The 13,975-nt window shown below is 43.1% G+C and overlaps 1 protein-coding gene across 5 annotated transcripts; it reads left to right on the top strand.

Annotated features, from left to right (window-relative positions):
- The first annotated feature begins 1,380 nt into the window (after positions 1 to 1,380).
- LOC124132414 (cytochrome P450 4F2-like) lies at positions 1,381 to 13,975 on the top strand. 5 transcript variants are annotated; one of them, XM_048403642.1, is made up of 12 exons: positions 1,381 to 1,580; positions 3,454 to 3,598; positions 4,420 to 4,464; positions 4,705 to 4,832; positions 5,644 to 5,759; positions 6,444 to 6,554; positions 7,197 to 7,332; positions 9,604 to 9,794; positions 11,108 to 11,241; positions 12,218 to 12,282; positions 12,945 to 13,021; positions 13,730 to 13,975. In XM_048403642.1, the coding sequence occupies exons 1-12, from the start codon at positions 1,416 to 1,418 to the stop codon at positions 13,899 to 13,901; spliced, it is 1,485 nt and encodes a 494-aa protein (XP_048259599.1). In that variant the 5' UTR covers positions 1,381 to 1,415; the 3' UTR covers positions 13,902 to 13,975. The 5 variants fall into 5 exon arrangements, with proteins under 5 accessions (XP_048259599.1, XP_048259602.1, XP_048259600.1 ...); XM_048403645.1 differs by lacking the exons at positions 1,381 to 1,580; positions 3,454 to 3,598 and adding an exon at positions 3,633 to 3,686; XM_048403643.1 differs by lacking the exons at positions 1,381 to 1,580; positions 3,454 to 3,598 and adding an exon at positions 3,725 to 3,773.

The following is a 13,975-nucleotide window of genomic DNA, read 5'->3' on the forward strand; positions in this document are numbered from 1 at the left end:
ATACGCCCAATGACACCACAATAATGCCACAAGATGACAAAGAATACAAAAGAAGACAACCAAATATTTTGTACGAACATGGATAAAATAAACGTTTATAGGGCATATCGTTAGCGATCTGTCTCTATTCAACATAGTAGAGATATTTTACTAGAAAACTGTCAATATGCCGGACCTTAGACTAAGCCCACAGGAACTCGTTATTGGTCAGTGAATAAAAATATATATAAAAATATATACCCCATATATATAAATGACTCTGAAATGAACAAATTTTACAACAAAAAAAGTTGTTAAATTATCTTAATAAAAATGAAATAAAAAGGAGCCGAGAGACTCTCTTCATTTTCTGATACTGCAGTAATCTAGACTTGCCAAACATTGTAGACTTGGATGGGCTGTATTCGATATATTTCTTTCAGGGTGTGTATGATGATGTTGTTGTTGTTGTTGCTTTAAGTGTTTAAGAGGTCGCCTTCTGCCTTAGCAGTTTCGGCTGACCTGTCCCTCTTTGGGACTTGTGTGTGTGAGTAGGGTACACATATCTATTTGCGTGTTTGGTATTCGCAGAATTTCTGTTTTTGTATTGATATGATTTCTATTTTCGTATATAGATATAATTTCATTTTTATCTTTGGCTGCTCCGTTTATACACGTTTGCGTAGCTGTCCATCTCTCAGAAATAGAGTTAGTTTGGCCTTCGCTGTTGCATCTCTTAGCTTTAGGAGATCAACAACAGATAGCGAATCTAACTGCAATTCTTGTTTTAACCTAGCCCGGGCTGGGGCGTGGTCTTGACATTCCAGTAACAAGTAAGTAATGGATTCAGGTTGATTGCAAGATGGACAAACCTTGTCATAGTGCATGTATGAGAGAGAGAGAGAGAGAGAGTTTTAGTGATTTTACGACCGCTTCATGCGTAGGCATGTATGACAGACTTGCCGAACCTCATATAGCCATGTTTTTCAACCAATCAAGTTACAGCACACATAAGTTTGTTTTACAATTTGGAATAAGACGGACACGTTATTTAACATTAATTGTACCAAAGACGCATAAACAATCTATATACGTCTTTGATTGTACTAAACAAGTGCGTCCATTCATGTTCAACGACTTGAGGTCCACGTGAGACAATGCTTCAAATAGGTGTTAGATAACCTGTCAACAATCAAAGCGGGCTTGATCAGCGTCCTACAATACAGTTCAATGATCAGCATCACCGCAACACAAACACAGATAATCACAGAATAACTGCTTGATTAGAAACCCCTTTCGCCACAGAACGCCTTTTGTTTTTGCCTCGTCCAACAATTATACAGCGATAACACTGTAAAGGGTAGCTGGAATATTTTGTCGTACACCTGTCGGTGACTGGCAGATAGTTCCTGACCTTTCTCGAGACAGAGCTCGCAATGACAGTACTTCTCACACTGCTTGCTACGGTCGCGCCTGTACTCATCATCGTTGTTGTTATCGCTAAGCTTCTCACACTTTACAGACAACGCCGGTATTTACAGCTAGCCTTCGAAGACTTCTCTGGTCCCAAACCTCATTGGTGGCATGGCAATCTGGAAGAGGTTAGTAGATGTTTTGGTGCAATATAGCCTGCTATAACACGTGGGTATGGTCTTATCAGGGGTCATAACGACAATCTACCATCAGAGGGCGCTCACAGTTTGAACGGGAGCGGCGGGCCTAACGTAGACGGATGGTCCAAGCCGTTACAAGGTACGAAAGCCTACTGGTGCCACTTTGGTAGCATTTTTTTAATCGAAATTTCTCGTTATTTCAATTATTTTTGCGAAATAACGAGGTTTTTCTTTTTAATCCGAATATTTTCTCGTCATTTCGATTATTTTCTCGTTCCTTCCATTTTTCTCTCTCGTTACTTCGATTATTTTCTTGAAATTACGAGATACTTTGCGGTAATTTCGTTACTTCGATTTTCTCTTTATTTCAAAACATTTTCTCGTTGTTTCGATTTTTTTCCCGCTATTGCGATTTTTTCTCGTTACTTCGAATATTTTCTCTTTATTTCAATTATTTTCTAAAAACTTCGAGTTTTTTTAATAAACTTGAAATAACGAGTTATTAATCGAAAAAAACTCAAAATGTCCACTTTTGTAAGTAAACTCGAAGTAACGTGAAAATAATTGAAATTACGCAAACATAATTGAAATAACGCGAGAAAAAGACTCGAAATTTCGAGAAAATAAACAAATAATTGAAATAAAGAGATATTTTTATTTTAAATTAAATATATATGCAAGAGAGTGGCACCATTAGGATTTCGTGACCAGGTCCATTTTGGGAACCAGCTGGGTACGTGTGCAATACAGACACCAAGGGGTCTTAACTGAGGAATATGTAGGCTTCATACAGTAAAACCCACCCGTGAAGAACCGTGTTAGAATTGATCGTCAGCAACCCGTGATTGTCGGAAGAGGCGACCAACGGGATCGGGTGGTCAGGCTCGTTGACTTGATTGATGCATGCCATCGTACTGAACAGCATAACGACCAGCACCGTGCTTACGTACCAAATGTAGCTATCATCAGCTTGCGTACCCGTATGTATTTACATATATCTATGGACTAACAACATATACCCGAACTCTACTGCAGCGAATGATGCAAACATAATGCGATTGCATATTGTAACTTAGACATGCATCGCTGTTGTGAGCTTATGCTATGTGTGACATACAGGGGCCTACACCAGTGGCTATTACGAGTTATGTCCCGTTTCATGCCCCTCCTATTGACAAATCAGATTCCACCTCTCATATCACTTGCATTTGCTTGAAACAAAATGGCGGCGCACAGTCAAGACGATCTGATCAATAATCAAGATATATTTTGTAATAAAACGGGGGGTTACTTCGCGATCAAATTATGTGAGCATCTTGATTAAAAACATGAAAAGTTTTGGAAAATATCTGTCGACGCCCAGTTGACGGCACACATCTTTTGCAAGTTCTGCAGTCGAGCGAAATCTGTATGTTGAAATCCATGTTGTTTACGAACCGGATATCGATTTCGTTCCGCGATTTTGATTGGACGATGCATAGACTCGTTATTCCAGCCAAAAGGTAACTCATAATTTCTGCCTAGTTCGGCAAGGGTGGAAACTGGACTTTTACAGTCAGCCAATTCCCTTGCCTCGGGAAGATGGAGATGAATAGGATATCGTAAACTCGTACTGATTTTCATATTTGGAAACTTTTGTTTTGTACTGCAGCTATCATACATTGTAGGAATCTAAATTGTCCTTATTTATAATACCTATACTTTTCAAAACAAGTTAAAAGACCCTGATATGACTATAGTTAATCTGATATGACTGGTTGGCAGTGCAGCCCCGCCTTCCAATTGTGAGTGTTATTTAATTTGTTTTGAGTTGTAAACATTAATCACTTAACGCGTAATATACAGACCACTTTGTTTCTAGCTACGTGGGGACTACGAGGGGATGTTGCGAATCTCAAGGTACGCGAACCAGTACGACGGAGCCTTCCCCGTGTGGGTGGGGGTCGGGGACGCCTTCCTCATGTCCGTGCACCCGTCCACAGCCAGAACGCTGCTCTCGGGGACAGGTCAGTATCTCCGTGTGGGTGGGGGTTCGGGACGCCTTCCTCATGTCCGTGCACCCGTCCACTGCCAGAACACTGCTCTCGGGGACAGGTCAGTGCTCCGTGTGGGTGGGGGTTGGGGATGCCTTCCTCATGTCCGTGCACCCGTCCACTGCCAGAACACTGCTCTCGGGGACAGGTCAGTGCTCCGTGTGGGTGGGGGTCGGGGACGCCTTCCTCATGTCCGTGCACCCGTCCACTGCCAGAACGCTGCTCTCGGGGACAGGTCAGTAGCTCCGTGTGGGTGGGGGTGGGGGGACCCCTTCCTCATGTCCGTGCACCCGTCCACTGCCGGAACACTGCTCTCGGGGACAGGTCAGTGCTCCGTGTGGGTGGGGGTTTGGGACGCGTCCCTTATGTCCGTGCACCCGACCACTGCCAGAACACTGCTCTCGTGGACAGGCCAGTAGTTCGGACCTACATTGTTTCTACTGCCGCAGATAGAGTACGTTTCATACACAGAAACACAAACATGTTTAACTTAAGACGTCAGTGTAATTCGATGGAGTTTGTTTTACCTGATAATATCATCTGAATAGTTGTAATTTCATATGTTTAAAAAGTTTGTATCACCGATACAAGTTGGTTTCGAAATGGGTAGCCTAGTGGTTAAAGCATTCGCTCGCATGCTGAAGACCTGGGTCCGATTCCGTACATGGGCACAATGCGTGAAGACCATTTCTGGTGTCCCCGAATATTGCTGGAATATTGCTAAAAGCAGCGTAAAATCCATTTCTTTCACTCACTTGTTTCGAAGTTGTGACGATAACAATTGGTTCTTTCAGATCCGAAAGATGAGTTTTCCTATGCACTGATGAGGCCATGGATTGGTAAGTTGCAATGTAGAACGTCGTTGCAGAGCCAGAAGTAAACCTTGCAATGTAAGGTTCTGGTATTAATGACACTTTGTCGGCTGCCAGGTTTCACTGATATCAGTCAGGGTGACATCGACCGGATAACCTTCTCGAATAGAATACTCGAAGAAAGTCTCAAATTTTACCTTGCAAGAAAGATGGGTACCGAGGCGACGGAGGTATTGACGTTCGGCCCCTCTCCTGCTTCTGTTACAGGCGATGGTTTGCTGCTGAGTAAAGGCGAGAAATGGGCTCGAACCCGTGCACTGGTCACACCGGCCTTCCACACGAACCTGCTGAAACACAGCACGGACATATTCCGTGACTGCACCAACATCCTGGTGGTGAGTATGTCGGGAGAATGACCCTAAAGGGTAAAGGAGCTCGAAAAGGGGCCAAAGCGGGCCCTACTGCCCAAAGACAACCCAAAGAAGAATTGAAAATTATGACTAAACATATCTAAAAATAGAATTTTACGTCAGACACTTGTATATAAGACTATAAGACCGTGACAATCACGTGAGCACTGTGGGCCTCGAATAATAAGCGGAGTTGACAAGTATTAATAAATATGCTAATTCATATGGAAATAAAAAAATGGCAATACCACATATCGAATGATATGTATGTGTGTTACATATTCACAATTTGAGAAATTGGTAATACTTCGTTCATAAGTTTCATATGAGGGAAATTATTACAACACAAATTATTATAATATAACTTATCAATGCAAGAAAATAACCAGTCTAGCTTATCTGCCGAAACAAATTAATTTGGCGTAAAGAGAAAGAGAAAAATGGCTGTGAAAATTATATGCATGGACCACTGATGACACCAGGTGTTCGCGAAAAGAGGAAGTATGTCCTGCCCTACTGGCAGAACCCGCTGTTTACATAATTTTCATAAAAAATAAGTAGTTGCCTGGCGCCCACAGCAGTACTCCTGCCATGCGACGGCGGTCTGTAAACAAATTTCTTTTTTCAAATAACCAGTTTCGTTTTACATGGGATCAACATTTGAACTTTCCCCAGTTTTACATATCCAGTGTTGTAGCTTAAGGTGTCTTATAAGGATTTTTTTTCGGAACTTAATGCCAAAACAAAACCACCAATAAGACATTTCCTGTTCACGACCATGTTGGGTGTGTTGCAGAGGAAGCTCCGTGCCAGCGAGGGGCCCCAGGAGATGTTCCACCACACCAGCCTCCTCACTATGGACTCTATGATGAGATGTCTGTTTGGATACGAAACTAATTGTCAGCTTGACAGGTAAAGCGACTTAAGCACATATAACACGTTCACATTTTGGATCAGTATTCAACTAGCTCTCTCAAAGTGAATGCTTTGTACACCCCAATATTCCAGCGACATGACCGATAAGTTTGTTTGTTTGTTGTTTTACGCCGCACTCAGCAATATTCCAGCTATATGACGGAGGTCTATAAATAATCGCGTCAGGACCAGCCAATCCAGTGATTGACATCATGAGCATCGATCCACGCAATTGGGATACTATGACATGCATCAACCAAGTCAAGCGAGCCTGACCACTCAATCCCGTTAGTCGCCTCATACGACAAGCTGCGCAATTGGGATACGATGACATGCATAAACTTAGTCAGCGAGCCTGACCATCCGATCCCGTAAGTCGCCTCTTACAAGCATGGGTAGCTGAAGAACTATTCTAACCCGGGTCTTCAAGGGTTCGAAGTAAATGTAAAGAAGTTAAGAAAAGAACGGGTTTACCTATCAATCACTTCCCTTTGTATTGTTACTGATCAGCTTCTAGTGTGGTACGTTTACTATTTTTTTTGTGATGCTCACCATTCGCCTTCTGACATTTTGACACATAACACTAGCCAACAAAGATCGCTTGGTCGAAATTATATTTGACCCAACCATTAAATCAGGAGTACATAAATATGACTGCGTTGCGTGTTGTCTGGCCGACAGGGAGCGCCACCCTTACATTCAGGGCGTATATGACGTATCAGAGCTCATCGTCAAGCGGATCATGACGCCATTGCACCACAACGACATCATCTACAGCTTGTCACAAGACGGGTAAGAGAATTTCGAAAATATACTCAAATGTTAAAATTGAGAATCCTTTGGTATTGAATCGTGATTAATAGTTTGACAACCACAACGTGCAGCGCGACTGAAATGCCATTTTTCGCAAGTACGAAAACAACGGAAATAGCTCCAGATTGCATTTAGAGTGACCTCCCTTTCCCAATGCGACGCACTGACAATGCTGTTCCGCTTGGTGTCCAGCAGTTGGTATTTTCACATGCAGTGTAATGAGAGTATAAACAGGGGTATTCAAAGGAGACATTTTAAATACTTAAAATGTAATGTCGTTATTATTTCAATAATTACAGGGGCGGTCGGGTAGCCTAGTGGTTAAAGCGTTAGCTCGTCACGCTGAAGACCCGGGTTCGATTCCCGACATGGGTACAATGTGTGAAGCCCATTTCTGGTGTCCCCCGCCGTGATATTGCTGGAATATTGCTAAAAGCGGCGTAAAACCTCACTCACTCACTCACTTCAATAATTACTTGTTTTTTATCAACTTATTTTTTAATTTTATTTTGGTAAATAAATACAGACTAAATTTTTAAATCTAAAACCAACGGAGCATTGGAATTGTGGATGATTGGTTATGACATATAACATGCGCCACCCCTGTCTGTCTGTCGCCAGCAAGAGGTTCAAGGCCGCATGTGATTCAATCCATGAACATTCCCGGAGGATCGTTAGACATCGCCGGAAGTTGTTAGAGACAGAAGACCCCGGATGCAGGTCGATGGATTTCCTCGATATCCTGATGACGTCAAAGGTTTCCTCATTGCCTGTAATCTCTCTTGAATTAATGATACATCGATACATCTAGACCGTTCCTGTGTAAGTAGTTCTGCCAGGTTAGCCCGTGAAGCTGCAACTGGATACATGATACCGACTGTCCTTCCACCTCAAGACAACATGAGGTGAGGTGATATTGGGTTTAACGTCGCGTCCAAGATTATTGCACTTATATAGCGACGTGCATGCACGTGTGTGTGTGGGTGGCTGCTTGTACTAGTCCGGACTGATGCCGATTTATAGTGCCAGCCCACTGAGATACCATGCCGCAGGTTAACATGAATACCCCACTCAGACACTCAGACTCCGACCAGTCCTTGTTTTAACCCCTTAATGCCGAGCGCCAGACAGGGTAACAACAAGTACCATCTGTTAACGTCTTTTGATATGACGCTGCCGAGGATCGAACCCCGGACCTTCCGCTCTACTGGCGGACGCTCTCACTATTACACCACGTGGCCGTTCGCAAGACAACATGTGGCACCAGGGATGGCGGCCAATTAGACAATGATAAATAAATAAATAAATAAATAAATAATAACATTTATATTGCACTATATTTCCACACCACACAGAGGCGTGCTCAAAGCGCTACATTATTATTACCTCGGTCATTGGATCAATCGGCACGTTTCATTCTCAGCTCCACGGGGAGTATATTACCCCTATATTAATAGAATATTATTTAATGTACTGTATATATCAAGTACCCACATGAAAAGTTTGTGGTTGTTCCCACTGACAAGGCCTCAAATAATATAACAATTATATGTAAGCATCACCACATGTTTTGCTTCATAAAAGAACTTGGTATAACAGACATATCAAATAATGCCACACATAAGGACAATATTTTAACTGAGAAAGAATTTTGTGAAAACCATAAATCAGTACTGTCAACTCTTAGCTTGACTCTAAAACCGGAAGACACGTCCATTCCTCTTTTGTACTGGATTACCAAGCTCCATAAAAAAACGCACGAAAATCTAATATATTGCTGGGTGCATATGAACCGGAATTTCTACTCGGATTTGCAAAGTTAAAACAAGGTAATTTGGCCAAGAAGCTTAACTTAAGCTTCAGGAATATCGGTGATCTGATTTCGTTTGATAACCATCAGATAGCCAATTCCCTTTTCACTGATTTACCCACCTAGAATAGACAGAAAGGAGACTAGTGAGACCGCCTCATCTATTTCGCATTTAGATCTATACATAAAGATTCAGAGTGACAAAACACTCTCCACAAGACTATATGACAAGATAAATGACTTTAACTTTCCAACATTCAACTTTACAACGTGTATGTCGAGCAATATTCCCGCAGCTCCAGCCCTCGGTGTCTACATGCCACAACTTTTGAGGTACCATCGAGCATGCTCTTTCCACCAAGAATTTCAAAGAGCGTCGCACGACTCTTGCTCAGAAGTTATTGATCAAGGTTACAACATGCAAGGCCTAATTAAAGCTTTCAAAACGTTATATGGTAGACACATCAGTGGCGAGATTGATGTCCGATGCAATTCCCTATTTTGATTCGTAACCACATGTTTTTTTTCAGGTGAACAATTGACTTGCCTTTGCATGTGTTGTGACGGGTGCCACCGGTGAGGATACGCTCACCCTTTCGCGAACACCTGGTATCATCACTATTTGATAGTGATTTATAAACACCTGCCAATGGTATTGTCGGAATTGTAAATCGGGTCTTCTGTTGGCAGCGGTGTCTTCATCTTCCCGAGACAAGGGCGTTAACTGACAATAACATTTACATTTTAGCTGCGTAGTCCAATCAGAATCGCGTAACGAACTAGGTTACGGTTCGTAAACAGCTAGGGTTTTAAAGTGAAGATTTCAGTCGACTGCAGATTTTGCAAAGCATGTGTAAAGCCAACTTGGCGGCGACAGATATTTTGTAAATCTTTTCATGTTTTTAATCAAGGTTCTCAAGTGATTTGATGAATTTCGCGAGATACGACACGTTTCATTTCAAAATAGATATTGATTATCGCCGCCATTTTGTTTGAAGCAAATGCTAGCGATATGAGAGATGGAATCTTATTGGTCAACAGGACATGGAAGGGACATAACTCTTAATAGCTACTCGTGGCGCTACGATCGAGCCAAGAAATTCCAGCCCAGTTTCGGCAAGGCTGGAAAGTGGACTTTTATGGTCAGTTAACGCCTTTGCCTCTGGAAGATGCGGTTTCTTATGAATATGGAAAGGGTTTTACCGCTTTGATTTTCAGGACAGCGACGGGCAGACTCTCAGCCGGCAGGAGATCCTTGACGAGGTGGACACCTTCATGTTCGCTGGTCATGACTCGACGTCCAGTGCCTTGACCTGGTCACTCTGGCACCTCGCCAAAAACACACAACACCAGGACACGTGCAGGGCGGAGGTTGATGACGTCATGGGGGACAGGGAGGACATCACGTGGTTTGTATCAATGCTAGGAGTCCACGTATTAATGAATATGTAATCCCCAACACATTTGTTGAAGGGTCACTCGTTTAAGAGATCGTAACATACTGAGGGTTCTCTTAAAACGTTATTGAAGAGAGAGGTATATAATTGACGCCGATATAAACTTGGCCTGTACATGGTGTTTTATTCAGGTGTGGCTGACGAAATCCCTTACTGATTTCTGATAGAGGAACAATTAAACCACCGTTATAGCGTCATAGAACTGTTAAGCGAGTTCGGGTTCAATTATTTGTTTTTTAAACATTTTCCTGCAAAGGAAGGGCACATTATTTTTTGCCTAAAATGCGAGGCATATGAATTTAGGATTTTAGTAAAACCCAGCCTGGGTCCCTGGATATGCTGCGCTGGCGCTACACTGAGCGCCAGCGCAGCATACCAAGGGAACCAGGCTAAGTAAAACCAGGCCTTGATTCTTTTAGAACCCCCTACCCCTAACAGTCAAACGGTTGTTCACTAATGCGGATTTTGTTGCAAGTCCACATCGAGTGAGCAGAAGTTTCCAAACGTGACGGGAATCCTTCTGTAGTTGTGTGGCCGTCTCTGGTTGTTTGTATAGAGCGTTTGCCCTGAGAGCACACTCGTGCCTAAATTCCCAAGGGAAGATAGTTAACTGACTAAAAAAGTCCAGTTTCCACCCTTGCCGAACTAGGTTGGTATTTTGGAGTTACGTTTTGGCTGGACTGACGAGTCTATGCATAGTCCAATCAAAATCGCGCACCGAAATCGAAATCCTGTTCGTAAACTGTCATGCAGATTTCGATCGATTGCAGGATTTGCAAAGCATGTGCACCGCCAACTTGTTGTCAGCAGCTACTTTCCAAATCTTTTCATGTTTTAATCAGGGTGTTCACGTGATTTGATAACCCGTTTCGCGACCCGTTTTATCACAGTATGGATCTTGATTATGGATCAGATCGTCCTGACTGGGCGCCACCATTTTGGCTGAAGCAAACGCAAGGGATTCGAGCGGTGGAATCTGATTGGTCCATAGGAGAGGCTGAGAAGGGACATAACTCGTAATAGCCACTGGTGGCGCTACGATCGAGGCCAGTAATTCCAGCCTAGTTCGGCAAGGGTGGAAACTGGACTTTTAAAGTCAGTTGACTCTCTTATGGTATTTCCCTCGCTCTCACTCGGGAAATATCTGAATTTAGACACTCGTGTCGTAAACATAGTCTGACATGAACACGAACATAATATCCTCTGTATCCACAAAATAAACATGAAAATACACCCAGTGTACTGTAAGTGTCTTGTGTCCCCAGGGATGACGTCAGCAAGCTGGAGTTTCTCACCTTGTGTGTGAGAGAGAGTTTGCGTCTGCTGCCACCTGTGCCCAGCATCTCGCGCTACACACAAAGGGAGATAACTCTACCAGATGGCCGAGTTGTACCCAAAGGTGATGTACCCTTCCGAAGTCATAGTATTAAATACAGCAGTTATCGTCTGTGAGTTGCAAGCAGATCTTCTTCAAGCGAGTGAGTGAGTTGGGTTTAACGCCGCTTTTAACAGTATTCCAGTTATATCACGGCGTGTCAGCTTAATGTGGGAGGAAAGCCCGAAGTAATGCAGGTCTCAGACGTTTACCACTTCGGTGAAACCCACGAGCACGGGTACGGTGCTGACAAACCTAGAAACATAATCGGGGCGAACCGGGATTCGAACCCACAATCATAGGTTTCAGGCGTGGCTAAGGAACGGAACCCTGCACAGCGAACTGCGGCGCCTTAGACGACTGAGCCACCCGTGCCCCCTCTTCTTCAAGAGTGACATTTTACCTACATTCGAAATTGGTTAAAAAAGAATACGCTTGTTTAGACAAAGTCCCTTGAGTGAGTGAGTGAGTGAGTATGGTTTTACGCCGCTTTTAGCAATATTCCAGCAATATCACGGCGGGGGACACCAGAAATGGGCTTCACACATTGTACCCATGTCGGGAATCGAACCCGGGTCTTCAGCGTGGCGAGCGAACGCTTTAACAACTAGGCTACCCGACCGCCCCCGAAGTCCCTTGACATAACCTAGGTCGTATGAATACTGATTATGCATAATCCAAAACAGGAAGTGATGTAAACCACACAATTTACACGTATCACACCAGAAAATAGTGATACCGCGATAATAGAGTTGTCCGCCCTTGAGTCGTTAAGGACAGTATTTTTTTTGACCGAACTCGATCAATCCTAATTGATGTGTCATTAAAGTTGAACAAAGAACAAGAAACATATTGCGTATGCCATATTTAATATGTTAGTAATACGGGCGCCATTATGATCAATTATAAATTAACTACCGCGATAATATAATTCCATACAACATTAATAGACAACCTTTGACCTGTTGACCTTCATGGAATGTATTTTTTGTCCTTGTAGGGATCAGGGTTACTGTGTCGCTGTTTGCTCTTCATAGAAACCCGGATGTGTGGCAAGAACCTGAGGTATACCCTACATCGAAATCCTCGTCTTTCTTTATTGCTTTTACACTCTGGTCTCCAATCATATTCATAGGTGTGTGTGTGTGTGTGAGTTGGGTTTAACAGTATTCCAGTTATGTAGTGGCGTGTCAGCTTAATGTGAGAGGAAAGCATGAAGTGATGCAGGTCTCAGACGTTTACCACTTCGGTGAAATCCACGAGCACGGGTTCAGTGCTGACAAACCTAGAAACATAATCGGGGTGAATCAGGATTCGAACCCACAATCATAGATTTCTGGGATGCCCAAGGGACGCAACTCTGCACAGCGAAACGCGGCGCCTTAGACGACTGGGCCACCCGTGCCCCCGTCAATCATGTTAATAAGTTAGTGTATTGCTTACGCTTCTGCTCCAGACTATAATGTTTTCACAGTGTCCAAAAAACATTGGCAGTATCATTATACACTTTGATCTATACAGTGAAACCTCGTTAATCTGGATACACGGCTATCCACAGTGTTACTATTCGGAACGTCTGCAGATATTCCAAGGTCTTTACTAGTGGTTCGTAATCCGAACATATGTTAATCCGGACGATTTCACTAAGAACAGAACCGTCCGGATAAATGGGGTTTCACTGTACACAGATGATTGTTGTTAAACCGCAGGTGAAATTCTTATTTCAGGTGTTTGATCCTTACCGTTTTTCAAACGAGGACATGGGGGCATCAGACTTCTTCCTGACCTTTTCGATGGGACCCAGGTAAGAGTTCTTATAGCTAAAATGGATAGAATTCTCATTAAACCGCCCGCATGTTATCAAAAATGAGCGGGCCACTGTATCTTGATAATGCCCTCATATTGCTTGACGAGGGGCCATTATCACGCTCGTTGTTAGGTGACGTCATATGATAGAGATATTGACGTCACGTTCAATATTGACGTCATCTGGTTTGTTCTATGACGTTTCCTTACTTGTAAAAGTGGGTCAGTGAAATTCGTGTTTCAAAACCGATATTGTTGTTTCTTTTTATTTGATAACAAATTCCATCCGTTTTAGCTATAATAACGGTAACTCCTTCGTCGGGCACTTAATCGAAGACCTCGGGCTTCTGCAAATGATAATGCCCTGAAAAATAGCGTTAGCATTATATTATTGACTGTATCTATCTAGTTAATCTTACCTAACATATGGTGATTGTTGTTTGACGTCGATTGTTATTCACGGCGTGTCAGCTTAATCTGGGAGGAAAACCCGAAGTTTACCACTTTGGTGAAACGCACGAGCAGAAACATAATCGGGGCGAACCGGGATTCGATCATAGGTTTCTGGTGTACCCAAGGGACGTATGGGCCACGCATGCACCATAAACTTGTAGCGGTATAATTAATTTATAAGCTCCCAGGCTGATGTGTATTTATACCAGGTTAGTTTATTACTGTTATTAATATTTTTACAATATTTTTCCAGGCGATGTGTGGGGAAGTCCTTCGCCATGCTGCAAGTCAAGCTCGTGATAGCTATGATATTACGTCACTTCCGGCTTAGCATCACCCCAGGGAGACCGGCGCAGCCAGAGAGTTCGCTCATTCTGCGCAGTAAAGATGGCGTGTACTTGAATATGGAAAACCTCCGCCCCTAAGCAAGAGGCCCGGGTTCAGCGATACTTGTGCCTGCGTTTGTTTGAATAAATACATCCACACGTGTACCCCAAAA

This window comes from Haliotis rufescens, unplaced genomic scaffold, assembly GCF_023055435.1.
Source record: "Haliotis rufescens isolate VD_foot unplaced genomic scaffold, xgHalRufe1.0.p SCAF_3, whole genome shotgun sequence".
NCBI lineage: Eukaryota > Metazoa > Mollusca > Gastropoda > Lepetellida > Haliotidae > Haliotis > Haliotis rufescens.

Coding starts and splice junctions, on each gene's coding strand:
- LOC124132414 (XM_048403642.1), top strand. CDS start 1,416: ATGACAGTACTTCTCACACTGCTTGCTACGGTCGCGCCTGTACTCATC. Junction 6,555..7,196: donor TACAGCTTGTCACAAGACGG/GTAAGAGAATTT, acceptor GTCTGTCGCCAG/CAAGAGGTTCAAGGCCGCAT. Junction 12,283..12,944: donor ATGTGTGGCAAGAACCTGAG/GTATACCCTACA, acceptor TTCTTATTTCAG/GTGTTTGATCCTTACCGTTT.